Genomic DNA, 14,685 nt, shown 5'->3' on the forward strand with positions numbered 1-14,685 from the left:
ATCCTGTTTGAAAGGAAGTTGGTTTGATTTCAGCTGTAGAGGTTATGGAACATAATTGTGCAAAATGTTTTGCTGCAGTGGTCTGTGTGTCTGGTTTATGACTGTACAGTGAGAAGGGTACAGAGCTCAGGTCCCCAGTGAACAATCAAAAAGAGAAAAATGTCCTATTTTATTTTGATTAGGAATAATTGCTCTAAATTACTTTAGAGAGCAGTAATTTACTTAATGAAGAGGACTCTACTACTAAAACAGACACATGCCCGGGGGCTTAAGCTAATTGGATTGTCACTGTAAGAATGGTCATACTAGGTCAAAGCCAAGGCTCTTGTAATCAATGCTCTGTCTCCAGCAGAGATGTGTTTAGAGAGAAATATAATAGGACAGGACATGTCCTCATCTTACTGTCTCAGAGTACTCCAGTACTGGAATAGCCTCCAGTCATTTGTGACTCTGTGACTTCTTTACTTGTCCCTTAGTGTCAGCACAAAGTGCTGTACTTGGGGTCAGCTGAAAACATTGAACTGAATTACTGCAGGAAATACCCTGTGCTGAGGGATGTGAACAGCTGCTTCCAGGTGTGTGACCAGTGAGCAGTGCCTTCATCCTTCCTGTTCAAAAGAGGTCTTAAATATAACGTTGCTATTTTAAACAAGTTCTGCATGTGTTAGTCGGTGTCTTTTGGGCTTTGTCTGTTTTGGCATGCTCACTGGGCTTCTCTCCCCTTTGGTGAAGCCACTGTGGTGATGTGGAGCAGTGGGCAGATAGGCCTGGTGGCATCACTGGCAATTCTTGGGCTCTGTCTATATGTGTGATCATTTGTGCCCAGAACTCATGACCAAGAAGTGGAATTTACCAGTCAAAATAATTAATACTGAGAGATCATGTATGGCTGTTTTGTTTGCTCGGCTGCATGTTAATTAAATTTAACACATATTTTGAAGAGAGGAAAGAGGGACTCCCAGCCTATCAGGGACCAAATCTTTGATTTGTGTTTGGTCAAGGAAATAATTTATTAGTTTCTTCTTCAGGTACAAAATCTGAGCAAAGATTTTTGTACCCTTTAGATGAGAAAGATAGTAAGAGCCTTTCCATGTTAAGGTTGTTTTTTTTCTCAGTGCTGTTCACGTGCTGTGGCAGAGAGCATGCCATCGTTTAACCAGCTCCTTGGGCTTGCTGATCATCTCATTCCAGTGTTCCAGTTCTCTGCCACGTGTGTACATGAAAGGCCCAACTACTACTCGTCCCAGCAGAAGTGTTTCTGGGGAAAAAAAGGCAGTTAGTGATGAACACACGTGATGCTTCTCTGAAATCCTTGCCTACATTAGAGTATCAACATGTGTTTCTCTGAGTAATGCCAGTTCTAAAAGGTATTTTTATACCAAAATATTCCTCCAGGAAATAACTCTGGACTTCAGGTTCTGTAGCTTCTACCTGCTGAGGTTCAGCATTAAAAAGGTGTGGCAGTAAGTGGGTGTTTAGTCAATGCAGGCCTGTCCTTGTGCCTGAAGTTAAAGTAAAACATCTTCAAGGTACAAATATCTGATCTGTGTCTGCCCTGCCCCTTTACCTTAGGTTTACTGGGGAAGTGTGCCCTAATTTTGGGCATCTTCAACCTTAGTGGGATTCACACAATGCTCTGGCTTTGCAAAAAATAAATGCAGTTACTGAGACAGCTGGGAGCTGTAATATGTGTACTGCCACTGCCAAGGACCAGATTGTTTATTCATGCCTGGATTTCTCAGCTGTGAATGGGGAAAATTATTGAGATCATATTTGCACTGCAGAGAAGATGTTTTTCTTGTGAGCAGTGGAAATACTGAATTCTGATTTGCTTCTGTGAGCAGAACTCTAATGGATTCTCTAACAGTTGGTAAGAGGTGGCCTCAAGCATCAGGTTTTCTGCCAGGGAATGGGGATGTTTGCTAATCTCTCTTCTTTTTCTCTGCTGAGAGAATTAAAATTGCTATTCCTCTTTCAAATTGGCTTGGAAAGAGTGAACGACCACACAGTTTTGGAGGCTGTGTTACACAAGTGTTCACATAAGCTTGTTTTAATGGGATACTGGAATGAAACAAAGGCACAGCATCTTGTACTGGCATTGACTAGTCTACAGAGATTTTATTCATGTCTTCCATGAAATCTAGCCTCTGAAAGAGAGACATATGCTTAACTACAAATAAGTTGTTCTGCTTTTAAAGAGACAGCCTTTGAAATACCCCAAAACTCTTACAAGTTTTATGATTATTGCTGAAAAGGAATTACTTCCTCTCAGGTTTAAACATGTCTCAAATACGTAAGAGATTTGACACCTTGACTGTAATAATTTTTATGACTGTAATAATTTATATAACTTACTTTCTCCTTTGTTACTCTGGAGCACAGATAGACTCAGGCTTGCTGTATCCAGCTCTGTCTGATCTGTCTTGAAACTGAAGGTTTCATTGTACACAGGGTTGGCAGTTCCCAGAAGAGATGCTGTCTTTTTACTTTTGACGAATTTATTATGGTTCATTAGTGAGACTTTGACATACACACCTTTAGAGAAAAAGAAATTCAAGACTAAAAGACATCTTCAAGAAGCAGTTGGGAGATGGCTTAAGGAATTTCTTCCTTTTGGGAGTCAATATCAAGCATAACATCAGATTGTGAAAGATTCTTGTAACACACATGACAGCATGACATAAAGCAGGGAGCCTATAAAGTACTGAGGGTGCAGTTTTGAAGTGCACTTTCCAATTTAAGTGCTGTTAAAATAAGCAGCCATATTCTTAGCCTGCATCCTTGATCTTATGTTTCTGTGCTTTCCCTTCATCTGATGGAGACTTTTTTGAAGGCTTAATTTGTTCAGTCAAAAAAAACTTCATAGTGATGTGTGTATATAGAGGACTAAACTTATTTTCTTTTTAAATGATAGGTGTATTTTGCATTTATATTGTTTACTTCAAAGCCCTGCAAGAAATCACTACAGACTGAAATACAAGTTTGGTTCTTCATCTGTTTTTGCTTTTGAGTGTTGGATTTTAAAGAGCATTTTGAGGTAATCTCTGAGACCAGGGATACACGAGTATGATGTACCAGAAAAAGCCCTCTGCACTAAGGGAGAAAATTGTGAGTCCATGCCATGGTCCTTTAAACAATAGCCAGGCTGTCCTAAACTGGAATTTTGTCCTCCCAACTCAGTTCCTCCCAGGACAGGTGTTCAGCATAAGCAGTTGTCCTGCAGCTGTTACCCCTGGGAATTTGAGTTGAGGCAACTGTTAATGTCAATATCCCCTGAAATCCTGCCTTCTCTGGACTGGAGAGCAGCAAAAGGATGTTGCTCACTGTACAAAAGCAGGAGAAAGAAGTTACCACCAATTGCCACAGCACAAACCTTTTATTATGAAACAAACCCCAAACATAGCAAAACTAAGCTATCAAGATCTAATTGCCTCAGGGCAAAATATGGCTTGCTTCCACTCAAATCACCAGGATGTTTATTTGCTCCTGTCAGAGTCCCACAGCACAAGCCTGGGTGTACAGATGAGGAAGCAGCAAATTAAAACAGGAATTGTGGAGCTGATAGCAAGGAGGAAATCCTACTTACCAGCAGCAGGGCTCTCCTCCTGCAGCTTTAATCCCCTTGCCCTCAGAACAACCACAGTGAGACGGCCCAGGTAGTCATTGTAGCTCAGGGAGAACTGGATATCACCATGCTCTGAAGGAGGCTTTGGAAGCAGAACAACACCTGTCATATATGTCTGAAAAACTCTCTATCATGTGGTCAAATGGAGAGACCAATCCTTTTTCATGCTTATAGTTTCTGTCACACTAAGGCATGTGAGTGAATTGTAGTGGCTTTATTTATGCTGTTGTAACATTTGATGGAACCAATTGATCAGCCTTCCTAACCTTCAGAATTACTCTTTTCCAGGATGTATCTATTTCCTTGCCTCTTCTGCTCTTAGTAATTGAAGAGATAAGCAAATAACAAAAGTTCTTATGTAATGACCTCCTAATTCATGTGACTTTTTCTAAGCATTTGGGTACTCCCTTCACAACAGCTATGGATCTGCATCTGGTAAGATGGGAATTTTGATTCCAAATGTTTATGAAGTAATTTTGCACTTGAGGCACTTGGTAGGATGTAGTTCTACTTCAGCTATATCCTTCCAATACTTGTAAAATAACAGAAGTTCCACAGTGCCAAGCAGTCTGGTATCACATACCTCCAAGTTTTCTTTCTCCAGATCTCTCCATATGACTAGTTTGTTGTCCTCAGTTAATGCTTCATTTTTTAGTGGGAAGATAACTTGGCCTAGGAGATGATGCTTCTTCTGTTTATCAACATGATAAACCAAAAACTTTAGTGTCCTTTGGAGCAACATTTTACTGGAAACCTGTACAGGAAAACGAAGAATATTAATAATTATAAAACATCTGACACTTTCCTATTCTAGCATGACTTCAAAGGAAATATTTTTCAAACTGTGGTAAGTTTAGGTGGAGATTTCCTTTAATTATTTGAAGTACTTTTAAAATTTGTGCTATGTGGAAGTCCAGATCCAAGCTGCAATACGAGTTCACTTGAAAGCTCTGAAGTTGGTGTTTTTTTAGCTCATATGGATCTAGTGCTGTGTGATGCATTCACTTTCAGACACAAATGTTTAGAATCTTTAAATATTTTTTCAGTTGTCTGAAACACAAACTTTTGTGGTTTTAAAGGTGTTGTGGTTTGTGCTGAAAGCCTGTTAGCATGGGAAGCAAAGGTGTGCAGTACTGTACAAATAGCAACCCAGAGATTCCTCCTAGGTTCTGCTGTGTAGCCTACTTCCACAGCAAAGAAACCAAAAGCTGTGAAAGCATTATGTCAGTATTGGCTCCTTCTGGACTTCTAGAACTGCTGGGCTGAACTGCTCAGCTGTAGTTCAAACTGGAGTTTTCATTATTCCCAGGGCAAGTTCTGGAATCCTTAACTTAGTACAGACTAGAAGTAAGATCGGTTCTGTAGTCCAGAATCTCCAGAAGCCCCAGTAAAAAATCTTGTCTCTGGTGGAAACAACTTCTCTCTTGGTAGAAGCGTTGTGAACATACAAACATGTACTGTAGTTTGACAAGTTAATGCTTGCAAACAAAAATCTGCCTCATCAAAAGAAAAAGTACCTGGAAAACAAAGTTTTCATCAAACTGCGGGTTAAGAGTTTTACGTTTTGTTTTGGACTGCAGGTAGCTTCTTTCATCAGGCAGCAGGTAGATTTTCACAAATGGACTGCAGGAGTCAGCAGGAGCCTGCAGCTTTCTGACTTTGATCAAGGAGACGAGGAGCCTTTCTGACTCTTGCTCGTATTCTATGGAGAACCAGAGGCGGCCAATGCTGCCATCAGGAAAATCTGTTTCGCTTTTGTCTTCAGGAACCTTGTACAGATCTGGGTTAATGGTCCCTACAACATAAGCTCCAGCTGCAAGAAAAGGCAAAGCAAGCACCCTCAGATTAGCCTCAAGAACCACTGCCGGCATTTTTATAACCACTGCTGTGTTTGGGTAAAGCAAATTCCCCTCTTTATTAACAATTAAGTTTTTTTTGTAAGAGTTTCATATTTTATTTCCTTTTCCCTCAAATTTGGGGGAGTAATTGTAGGCTGCACCACTTTTCTCTTATTCCTGTGATTCTACCAGGTTAGTTCTAGCTATTTGTTGTTGCGGTGTGCACCTGGTGACTGCTGTTCCTGGGGACAGCAGACACTTCCTGGCCTTTACAAAATATGGGAGGAGAGGTTGCTTCGTCTGCCAAATAAGCAAAGTACCACAACACTGGGACCAAAATTACTACCTTCTTGCCCAATGCTCATATATAAAATATATAAATGCATAGAGCCTTTAGGGCTTGTGCTGTGTAATGCAATCTCTGCTGTGCCCCCTAGTATTATGCTTCATAATACTAAAGCCACCCTACCCTTAAAAATAGTCCCATTTTTGCAATGCCATACCCAAAGAATGAAATGATGACCGTGGTCCAGACTGAGGGGTCATGAAGGGGTCCCTGTCTTCCTGAACCTGTTCTTCATTTGTCAGGTGAATCCAGTCTCGCCCATGCAGTGTTGGTGGAATGATAAATGGAACACTTCTGGACCTGCACAAGACAACAGCACCTATTGACTCTTCTGGTTTAAAGCTGGAAACCAAACTTGATGAGAGTAGTAAGTTTACTGTTCTTATGTCACAATGTAAAAATTCTACAGACATGCAAAGGTAAAACTAAAATCAAAAAGCAAATAAAATCAATTGCTTAATCCATAAAAAGGCAGTGAGGCACATTAGGTCTTAATTCTTCTGACAGATTCTTCTCTTACCCCCTTTCCTTCCCTTTAGAATTTATCTTTCAAAGAAAAGGAAGAATTAACTGCAGCTGCTTGTTTTAGAGTCCAAACCCCCTGCAATGATTAATTCTCTTAGAGAGTCTCCTTCCTGAACTAAATCCTGTTGTTTTTGTTATTAGACTAGAAATTACTCTGGAACATAGGCTGGGTTTGTCTAACAGGTAAAGCTATCCAGTCACCAATTACACTTGAATATATTCTCTCTTTTAAATAAATCAGGAATAATCATCACTTTCATAGTTAAATTATCCTTTTCCTAAAGGAACCTAAAAACAGATTATGACTGATATTTTCATATAATTTAGGGATCTCCTTTATTTCTGTTCATGCATATATTTGGATCACCTGCTCATTTGACATTTGACAAGTTGAAATAAATTACATAGCATATGCTTTAAACACAAAATGAAAATAGATACCTTGTGCTTTTTAGATGAATCTCAGAATTTGCCTGATCCTGGATAATGGCATCTGCGTTTGTTGTTTTGACAGGATTGATGAGCTTTTCATAAGAAAAGAGGCGGCAAAATTTTTTCCAGAGCAGATACGCAGTTATTCCAAGGAGAACAAACAAAAGGATCCCTCCTATTATACCTCCAGCCACAGCAACTGCTTGTTCTGTTCAAACATAAAAGCACACAAAACATCATAGGAAGATTAAAGTTAAGTATATTTTGCGTGTAGACAGGAATATTGAAGCTAACAAACACCATTCCAAAATTATTTTTAAATGAAGCATGCAGCTCACATGCACATTTTTGTTTGGTTATAGCATGGTGCAGCACCTGAAGACACATGACAATGGCAGTGACAGATTACAGCGTTCAGAAGCACTGGCAGTTACTGCAATAGGAGACACTACAGACATAAAAAAACCCCAAATGCCAAAGAATTGTTCAGGCTCTTGTTTTGTGTTAGCATTTACCTTAGCATGGCAGAAGTGCTAGAGCTTGCATAATGGAAGAAAAAACCCTGGAGCACCTAATATGAAAGGTACCATTATTTTGGTTTGGTTTGTTCTTCCAACTATTCATCTATGTTGACTTGAATCTAGACCCTGGCACAAGGAACAAAGTAAAGCTATGGGTTGTTTTCTTTCTAAGGATGCATGTGTTTCCTGATCTGTGAAGTCAAAGTTAAATATCCATTAAACACAGTTTCCGGAATCGTGAGTACTTAACATACAACAATATCTTGTATAATTACTGTGAACCAACCAAAATCCAAATAAAACTTAATAAATGTATTTAATATGAATATGAGAAATTCTGTTGTGAAAATTTCTCATTAGACCAAGGGTAGACAATTGATAATGGGCTCAGTTCATTGCTTTCACATGTTTGCTGAGAATGCTGGAGTGATAGGCTGCAAAGCTTATTTTACTCTGTACCTGTACTCTAGAAAGATCTTCCACTCTGCAGCTATGGGAGACAGCTCAGGAGCAGCTGAGTACTGGATGCTGACAGTTCTCAAGGTCTCCCCTGAAACTGAAGTAGTGAAGTGACCTGGCATTTTCTTACAACTGGTACTGAATTTTTTTTCTTCTTCTCTGCTTTTAGGTAGTTAACTTGTTTATGCTTTATTCCTTTTTATCTGTCTGTGCTTGGTAGGTACCTTGCAGTTAGCCATCTCTATGCAATGGTACAAGTAAAATAAAGACAATACAAGCACAAAATCATCAGTCAACACTAGTGAGAGCTTTGACTATCAAGTAATAATAGTTTTGAATAATTCCAAACTATTTTCATTTAATTTAGTTTATTCATTAGAGCTATAAAGAGTATGGGAGGTGAGTTGCAAATACATATATTGCTGATCTTTTTCAGTGTTGCCCTGTTGCAGTAAGTGACATGAAATGTCCTTCAGCTACAGAACACTTAAGTAATTACCTTGTGCTATAAAATTAACCTGCCCATAGCGCCTCAAAGGCCTTAATCTGATCCTGACTCATTTTCCTGCATTTGGTGGAGTCACTGGAGCCAAGTTGGTTTTGCAGCTCCCCTCCAGGTGTGTTGCCTTAGGCCTCTGCAGGAACTGTCTGGCTGCTTCCCCGAGTCACACAGTCACTCCTGTCTCCCAGCACCACCATGAGCAGCCGCCCTGCTCCCGGCTGTACCACAGCAACAGCACTTTGCTGTCCTTGCAGGAGGTGGGTGAACTGCGTGGGTTCCAGCATTCAGCCAGGCTATTAGTGCAATCCTTATTCTGTGCAACAGGAAACAAGCTCCTACTTGGTGTGGGTTAATATTAATACAGAGACAAGTCTGACTGTGCCATGTGGGTAAATTGGTTTTCCTTGAAAAGAATGTACAGTATGAGGAAATGCATATGAGCATGGGAATTTTGTGTGTTTGTTCCTTTTAGTTTTGTGGGGCATGCTCAAGTATATCTTCAGTCAGTCTCACATTTTAGGGCATCTCAGAAGGCTAGATGCAGAAAAAATGCTTCAGTTTAATGCCCATGGACATAATAGAAATTAATGGTTTCCTAAGCAACACAAATATCTATATGGCTGGTACTTGTACTGTCTGACATAAGGATCTGAAAGATTAACATTTCAAGTAAGCTGTGCAGGTCTTTGTTTAACTTGTCCTCTTCATTCACAAGTTTTTGATGGTCTCAGCAGCAGTCCTGTGTTGCCCTATAGCCACTTTGTCACCATTTACCATTAAAGACAATAAGATGAGGTGTGCATTGATTTTCGAGTAAGAGAATGAGTTTCCAGTCTCTTAGTAAATGAATTTGTATGTACTGAATTTAACTGCAGAATGATAAGTATTAATGACACACTCATAGGCATAGACTCAAATTCTGTTTTTTTTTTTAAATTTACACAGCTGTAAATATAAAGTTTTATTCATTTCAGTAGTTACCTGTAATTTAATGAGAGTAAGGAGAATTTGTCTCACTTTTAGACCATTTTATCAGATTAGATCTGCAACAGAACCAGTCGCTTAGGGCACAATGTAGCACTAGTCACAAAATCGACCATTCAGATAAGCTGCATCCATTGTATGCTGGGAGAAAATATGTATCTTTTAAAATAACTACCTGTCATCATGAGAAATTGATGTATTGTATCCTGCTGTGGTACAGGATCATGGCAGAGGAGATGGAAGAGACCTGTTGGACCACTTCATCTCCCCCTACCCAAGCCAGGGGACTGTCTCCTGCTAAGAGGTACCAGGTTTATCCTAGCATAGAGCAGGTCCTGACAGGCATCCTCTGTCTCCTCTGGGATTGCATCCCTTTTTGCTTGCTGTGTGATTATATGCTTTTAATAAGCTTTACTTAAACTTTGCAGTAAGCCTTTTGGCGTACGAGCAAGTTTACGAGCAGCCCCTTCTCCAGCACGAGTTTTAATCCCCATATAAAGACACGGTCTAAGCCCACGAACAGTGTAAATTAAATAACTGGGGGGGAGAGGTGTCAAGACTGCCGAATTGCCGTGCCTGTCTCCAGGGCCGAGCTCTCCTCTGTCTGGCGGTGCTGCCAGCCCTGCAGCTCCAGGCTGCCCCTGCCCCGGCGGGCTGCGGAGGGCGCAGGGACAGGTTTGGGCCGATGCTCTAGCGAGCCTTCCCAAACGCCAGCCCGGCCGGGGCTGCGGGAGGAGCCGGGCACCCCCTCCCCGCCTCCCTCCCTGCGCCCCCGGCACTTACCGGGCATGGGTGCCGCTGCTCCTGCGGGCCCGGGCCGAGTGCCCGCCGCCGCCCCGCTGTCCGAGCGCCGCAGCCCCTCCCCGGCCCGCCCCCGCCGCTCGCACCCGGCAGAGGCCGGGAGCAGCAGCTCAGAGAGAGGCATCTCTGGCCAAGAAAAGCAAAGGGACCCGTCCGGGAAAGAGCCCGCGCTGTCCCAGGCTCCCCGAGGACAGACGTTGTCGAGCCTCCCGGGAGGGAGGGCTGGAATCGGGCAGGAATGATGCTGACCCTTGTGCTGCATAAGTCCTCTGTCAGCCCTAAAAGGGCACCTGTGTGACACTGCCAGTGTGGGAGAACTCCAAAAACTACAGTTGCACTCGGAAAAATTCTTTGATATTAGTAGCTTAATTCTCAATATTCGTGTGGGCAAGAACATGACTGTGGATGCATTTCTTTTATATCTTAAACAAAATATGTAAGCACAAAAGAACGCATATCTCCTTAGACAATTGCAATTACAGCCCTTCCTATTTGTATTTATGAACGTAATGGTCTTTAATCTCTGAGTGTGTAATGGATACAACCAACCAGATCTTAACCAGCCAAATTACTCATGCATACTTCAGAAACAAAGTATTTGCCATCACCTTTTGTCTCCTAATGCTTCTTTCACAGCCAGTATGTGACAAGAACCTATACCTTAAATTGGACAGCTGTTTGTATTACATGTTCTCTTCACAATTTGTGCATGTGTAGTGCATAGTGTTGTTTAATCTAAAAGCCAAAGAAAGGCATAAAGGAATTAAAACCAGTAGGATCCTAATGAAATGTCCTCTGTTTCTGTAGAATCTTAGAATTCTTTTCATTGCATTTAAAATGTTCTGCTGTAAATGTGGAATGGTTAAGCTTTTTCTATTAATTTTTGAGTCCTCTGGAAGAAAGTGTTTAGACAGTTTTTACCCAAAAAAGAAAAAGCTTCATATATTTTAATTTTTTGCTTGTAAATAAATAAATATTGCACAGTCGGTGCTTTTGCCACTCTTATTTCTCCATTGAACAAGTGCAAACATTGAAGTAGAGGTTTTCCCTCAGCAGTTTTGCGCTGGTCAGGATAAGTCTCTAAGCAGTCTGAGGCAACCAAAAATGTTGAGTTGTGTGGCAAGACAGCAACTGTCTACTTTCTCTTGCAGTCTTCTTGCTTGAGCTCAGTTTAGTGGCTGTGTGAGGAGTGCTGAAGTTGCTTTGAACACCTGATTGCTTTCCAGAGCAGTGCTGACCAGTGAAGTCCCAGATGCTCTGGCTCCCACACAAGCCGTGCTGCCTGCGTGGAGCTGTGGGAGTTTGGACATCTGGGGAGCCATAGCCAGTGACCATCTGCTGATTCAGCTCCTGTTTCGTGGGACAGGGGGACCCGGAGGGGCAGATCCCACCCTCCCCAAGTTCCTGTGGAAGGAGGTGATGGCAAAGCTGTTGAGCAGGGAGCTTTCATTTTGATTCTCTGCTCCACTGTGGAGTTCCCGGTTCCAGTCTTTCTATGCTGAGTTCTTGCAACAGATGGAAATCAGAATAAACACAGGACATGAAACACAACTGTACCCTCCTTTATCTCTGATTGCAGCCTCCTTCGTAGCCTAAATCCCTGAACAGCTAGCTAAGAGTTTCATGTTTTGTGGACCTAGATATTGTACTACAAATATTCTGTGTTTCTGGTGCGTATTTTGTAACATACACATTTTTTAGTGTCCCTATCCAGGGACATATTACAGTCAAACCTTGAGCTTTAAAAGACCACTTAAAAATTCTGTCACAAAACAATTTCCAGAGTGTGTTACCTTAAAAACAGGGATGTCACAGTGTTCATTTGACACCAGTCTAAGTAACAGCAAATAATTTATCCTATATTCATGTAATTCCCACTAGACTGGATAAAATTCAAAATAATGTATTTTTTAAGTTGGATATCTTTGAAAAAAACAGTATTTACTTGATGTATAAACCTTTTATTCCAGTTCTGATTTACAATTAATTTGATTGCATGTAATTACTTAAATCTGTTTATAGGAACATTCCTTGATAAAGAACAGAAAAGTATTTAAATGAGATATAGTTGTAGGATCACAAGCATCAATAGGTCTTTAGAAAGATAAGTAATTATAGCATCATTTTATACTGATGTCTAACTCCTACCATAATTTATTAATAATCTTAAAGCTTCAACAGATCCCATCCAATAAAAGGGTTTTCATTTGTTGGTTTTTTCAATCCTATTTTGCAGTCATAGAATGATCTTCCAGTCCATTCATTTCAAGTGAAATATATTCAAGTTATTCTGCTTTCACACCCACTCCCTCGTGTTTGTGAATTTTGACTTTTGTGTTGGTGGTACCTTCATCTGTAATGGCATCTAGAAAGAGGTAAACTTTTTTTTTTTTCCCCTAATTAAATGTGAACTGCTGTTATTGAGACCAGTGAATTATTCAGGAACAATAGATTGGGGTCTGCAGGGAGCATTGATGGGCACCCTGACTACAACAAATAGATTACATTGAAAAGTATAATTGCAAATGGCAGAAATAATGAGTACTTAGAATTTCTATAGTGCCTTTCATTTCCAGGCAACCATTGCCTGATTTCTATACCAGCATTAATTACTGGTAGTTAACCATCACAAACCTTTTTGAAATAATACTTATTGTTATCCTAATTTTATAGATTGTTTAATAACTGGAGTTCCTCCAGATCCACGCTTGTGTAACTGAGATAAGAATTTCTCCCACAATCTGCTGTTGGCCTTGGTCTGACACCTAGTTCTTGGCCGTAGCAGGCTATGGATAATTGATAGTTTCAGAAAGGAATATGTGAAAGAAATATCTACTCTCTTAGCAAATACCCCTTGGATCCATTCTGGGAGTCACTTGTTAGTTTCCTTTCCAAAGAAAAGATGAGAACGGGAGAGGAAGTGCAGCCAGAAGGGAACAAGTCTTCCACAATTGTTTTCTCTCAGCTTGGCTGCTGATGGTAGTCACTGTCAAGCAGACTGCAATCCAGAACAGCTCTCCCAGAAAAATTACAGGTGGAAAATGGGGATAGACACAGGGCAACATGGACAGCAAGAAAAAAATCTTCAGATGATGCCATGTTTGGTGCTTCTAGATGGGCATGAGGAGAAAGACAGCAAAATAAGAAAGGAGAGAAGGGGAAAGAGCTTTAACCTAGCCATGGGGTTTGGATTCCTACTTTGGCATTTCATCTTGGCCCAGTAAATCTGACCTGCAGCTAACCTTGACATTCTTCAGGGAGAGGCAGACAGAATGCTCTCACTGGAGCTGCAAAAAGCTTCCACTGTTCCATCAGTTTCCTCATGGCCCAGAGCTGCTCAACAGAGCCTTGGCCACATAAAAACTGTTACAGCTTGCTCAGAGCTGTGCATGACAGGTTTTTTTCCATGCCTTGATAATCATGTTTTGCTAGGTATTTGAAATCCTTGACAGACACAAATATTTTAGTGCCTCCTCAGAAAATCTTTTAGCACTGTTACAGAATACCTATTGATATGAAAGCATCTGTAGGTAAAGTCTGCATGCCAGCACTTCTACAGGATTTAGAATGTTTCTCTTTTTTTTTACCTTTTCTTTTTGCTTTTAGTAAGCTTTAGCTATTGGTGTTGCCTAACAACAGAATTTATAGACTATAGCACCACCTCCTGGCCAAAGATGGACTTTAGTGCAAATAATAGAGCAAACCAAAAAGTTTTTTAAAGGTGACTTTTTTGGATGTGTGAAGCAAAATGGAAAAATATGAACTTTTATTCTTTTCTAATGACTTTTCTTTCCTTTGTTTTAGAATAGGAATTTCAGGTTTGCTTTTACTAGAATGTGTTCTTATGGTTGCAAGAGTTTTTTTTTGTAATGTAAATTGCATTATGAAAGTTAGTTGGCTGTTGATGTTTTAAGAAAATAAGAATACAAAATGTTCCTTTTAAAATGCCTTTATTAATAAACTCCAGGTTCAGAGATAACATGCACAAGTAGAGATTTTTACAGAGAAAACTACTTCTGTAGCTCTGGCTTGCATGGTTTTAAAGATTTTTGGAGGCAATATCTGACTTTTTGTTCCAGTTTTGTTCACTTCCCAGCCTTGATAAGAGTAATCTAAACTCAGTAACTTTGGCAGGGCCTTGCAAGATTGTATGTGTACACATGAAAAATGAACTGCTCACACAGCTGTAGGGAACAACAGGAGTTGCTCTAAGGCAAGTCTGGTGTTTATTTTAGACAGTTTTTCCTAAGCCTCACCCTCTCTGCTGAGGGATAATGAATTTAGGCCAGACATAATGTGAATTAGACAAGTGGGGAGGGATTGCTGAGCAGGCAGGTGAATCTCTAGACACTAATCCATCTTAATGTTTGCAGGGAAGCACAAAATCGTGTGTGTGGCATAGCAATTACACCATGTGTAATACAGCCCTAACTGGTACAGCCTTAGGGGATGCAAACTTTTAACTGAGAGCAAAAGGTGATGTGTCTTTTTGGAAGCATTTACATCTGGAATCAGATACTGAAAGCTGTAGATCCGTTTGCTCTAAGGTAAAGATGTTTCTGCAGTGCACCTAAAACTGCTCTCTGTTTAGCAGCAACAGATTTATAGGGGTCATCCCATACATTTTTGTGTTTACAAAGAATTAAAGGTTG

At 40.5% G+C, this 14,685-nt stretch overlaps 2 protein-coding genes across 7 annotated transcripts in view; one reads left to right on the forward strand and one right to left on the reverse strand.

Annotated features, from left to right (window-relative positions):
- Positions 1-966: 966 nt before the first annotated feature.
- Positions 967-10,582, reverse strand: LOC119702455 (synaptotagmin-15-like). 3 transcript variants are annotated; one of them, XM_038140603.1, is made up of 8 exons: positions 10,016-10,582; positions 6,776-6,974; positions 5,967-6,109; positions 5,143-5,438; positions 4,209-4,379; positions 3,587-3,707; positions 2,356-2,535; positions 967-1,258 (listed from the first exon to the last, which is right to left on the reverse strand). In XM_038140603.1, the coding sequence occupies exons 1-8, from the start codon at positions 10,428-10,430 to the stop codon at positions 1,122-1,124; spliced, it is 1,662 nt and encodes a 553-aa protein (XP_037996531.1). In that variant the 5' UTR covers positions 10,431-10,582; the 3' UTR covers positions 967-1,121. The 3 variants fall into 3 exon arrangements, with proteins under 3 accessions (XP_037996531.1, XP_037996534.1, XP_037996532.1); XM_038140606.1 differs by lacking the exon at positions 10,016-10,582 and adding an exon at positions 7,747-7,853; XM_038140604.1 differs by lacking the exons at positions 5,967-6,109; positions 6,776-6,974; positions 10,016-10,582 and having other exon boundaries at positions 5,143-5,519.
- The window catches only part of GPRIN2 (G protein regulated inducer of neurite outgrowth 2), a 38,465-nt gene continuing 26,181 nt past the window's right edge, over positions 2,402-14,685 (forward strand). For 3 of the 4 annotated variants that reach the window (XM_038140600.1, XM_038140602.1, XM_038140596.1), the window contains exon 1: positions 12,141-12,408. Coding sequence is in view for 1 of the 4 variants with exons in the window: in XM_038140596.1 (XP_037996524.1) it covers positions 12,392-12,408 (17 nt within the window). In the remaining 3 variants the exon portion in view is untranslated. Of the gene's footprint in view, positions 3,038-3,913; positions 4,061-5,390; positions 5,521-6,051; positions 6,177-6,848; positions 7,525-7,757; positions 7,882-12,140; positions 12,409-14,685 lie in introns of those variants that run through there. The other variant, XM_038140597.1, reaches the window with a different exon arrangement.

The sequence above is a fragment of the Motacilla alba genome, chromosome 6 (genome assembly GCF_015832195.1).
Source record: "Motacilla alba alba isolate MOTALB_02 chromosome 6, Motacilla_alba_V1.0_pri, whole genome shotgun sequence".
NCBI classification, from domain to species: Eukaryota; Metazoa; Chordata; class Aves; order Passeriformes; family Motacillidae; genus Motacilla; species Motacilla alba.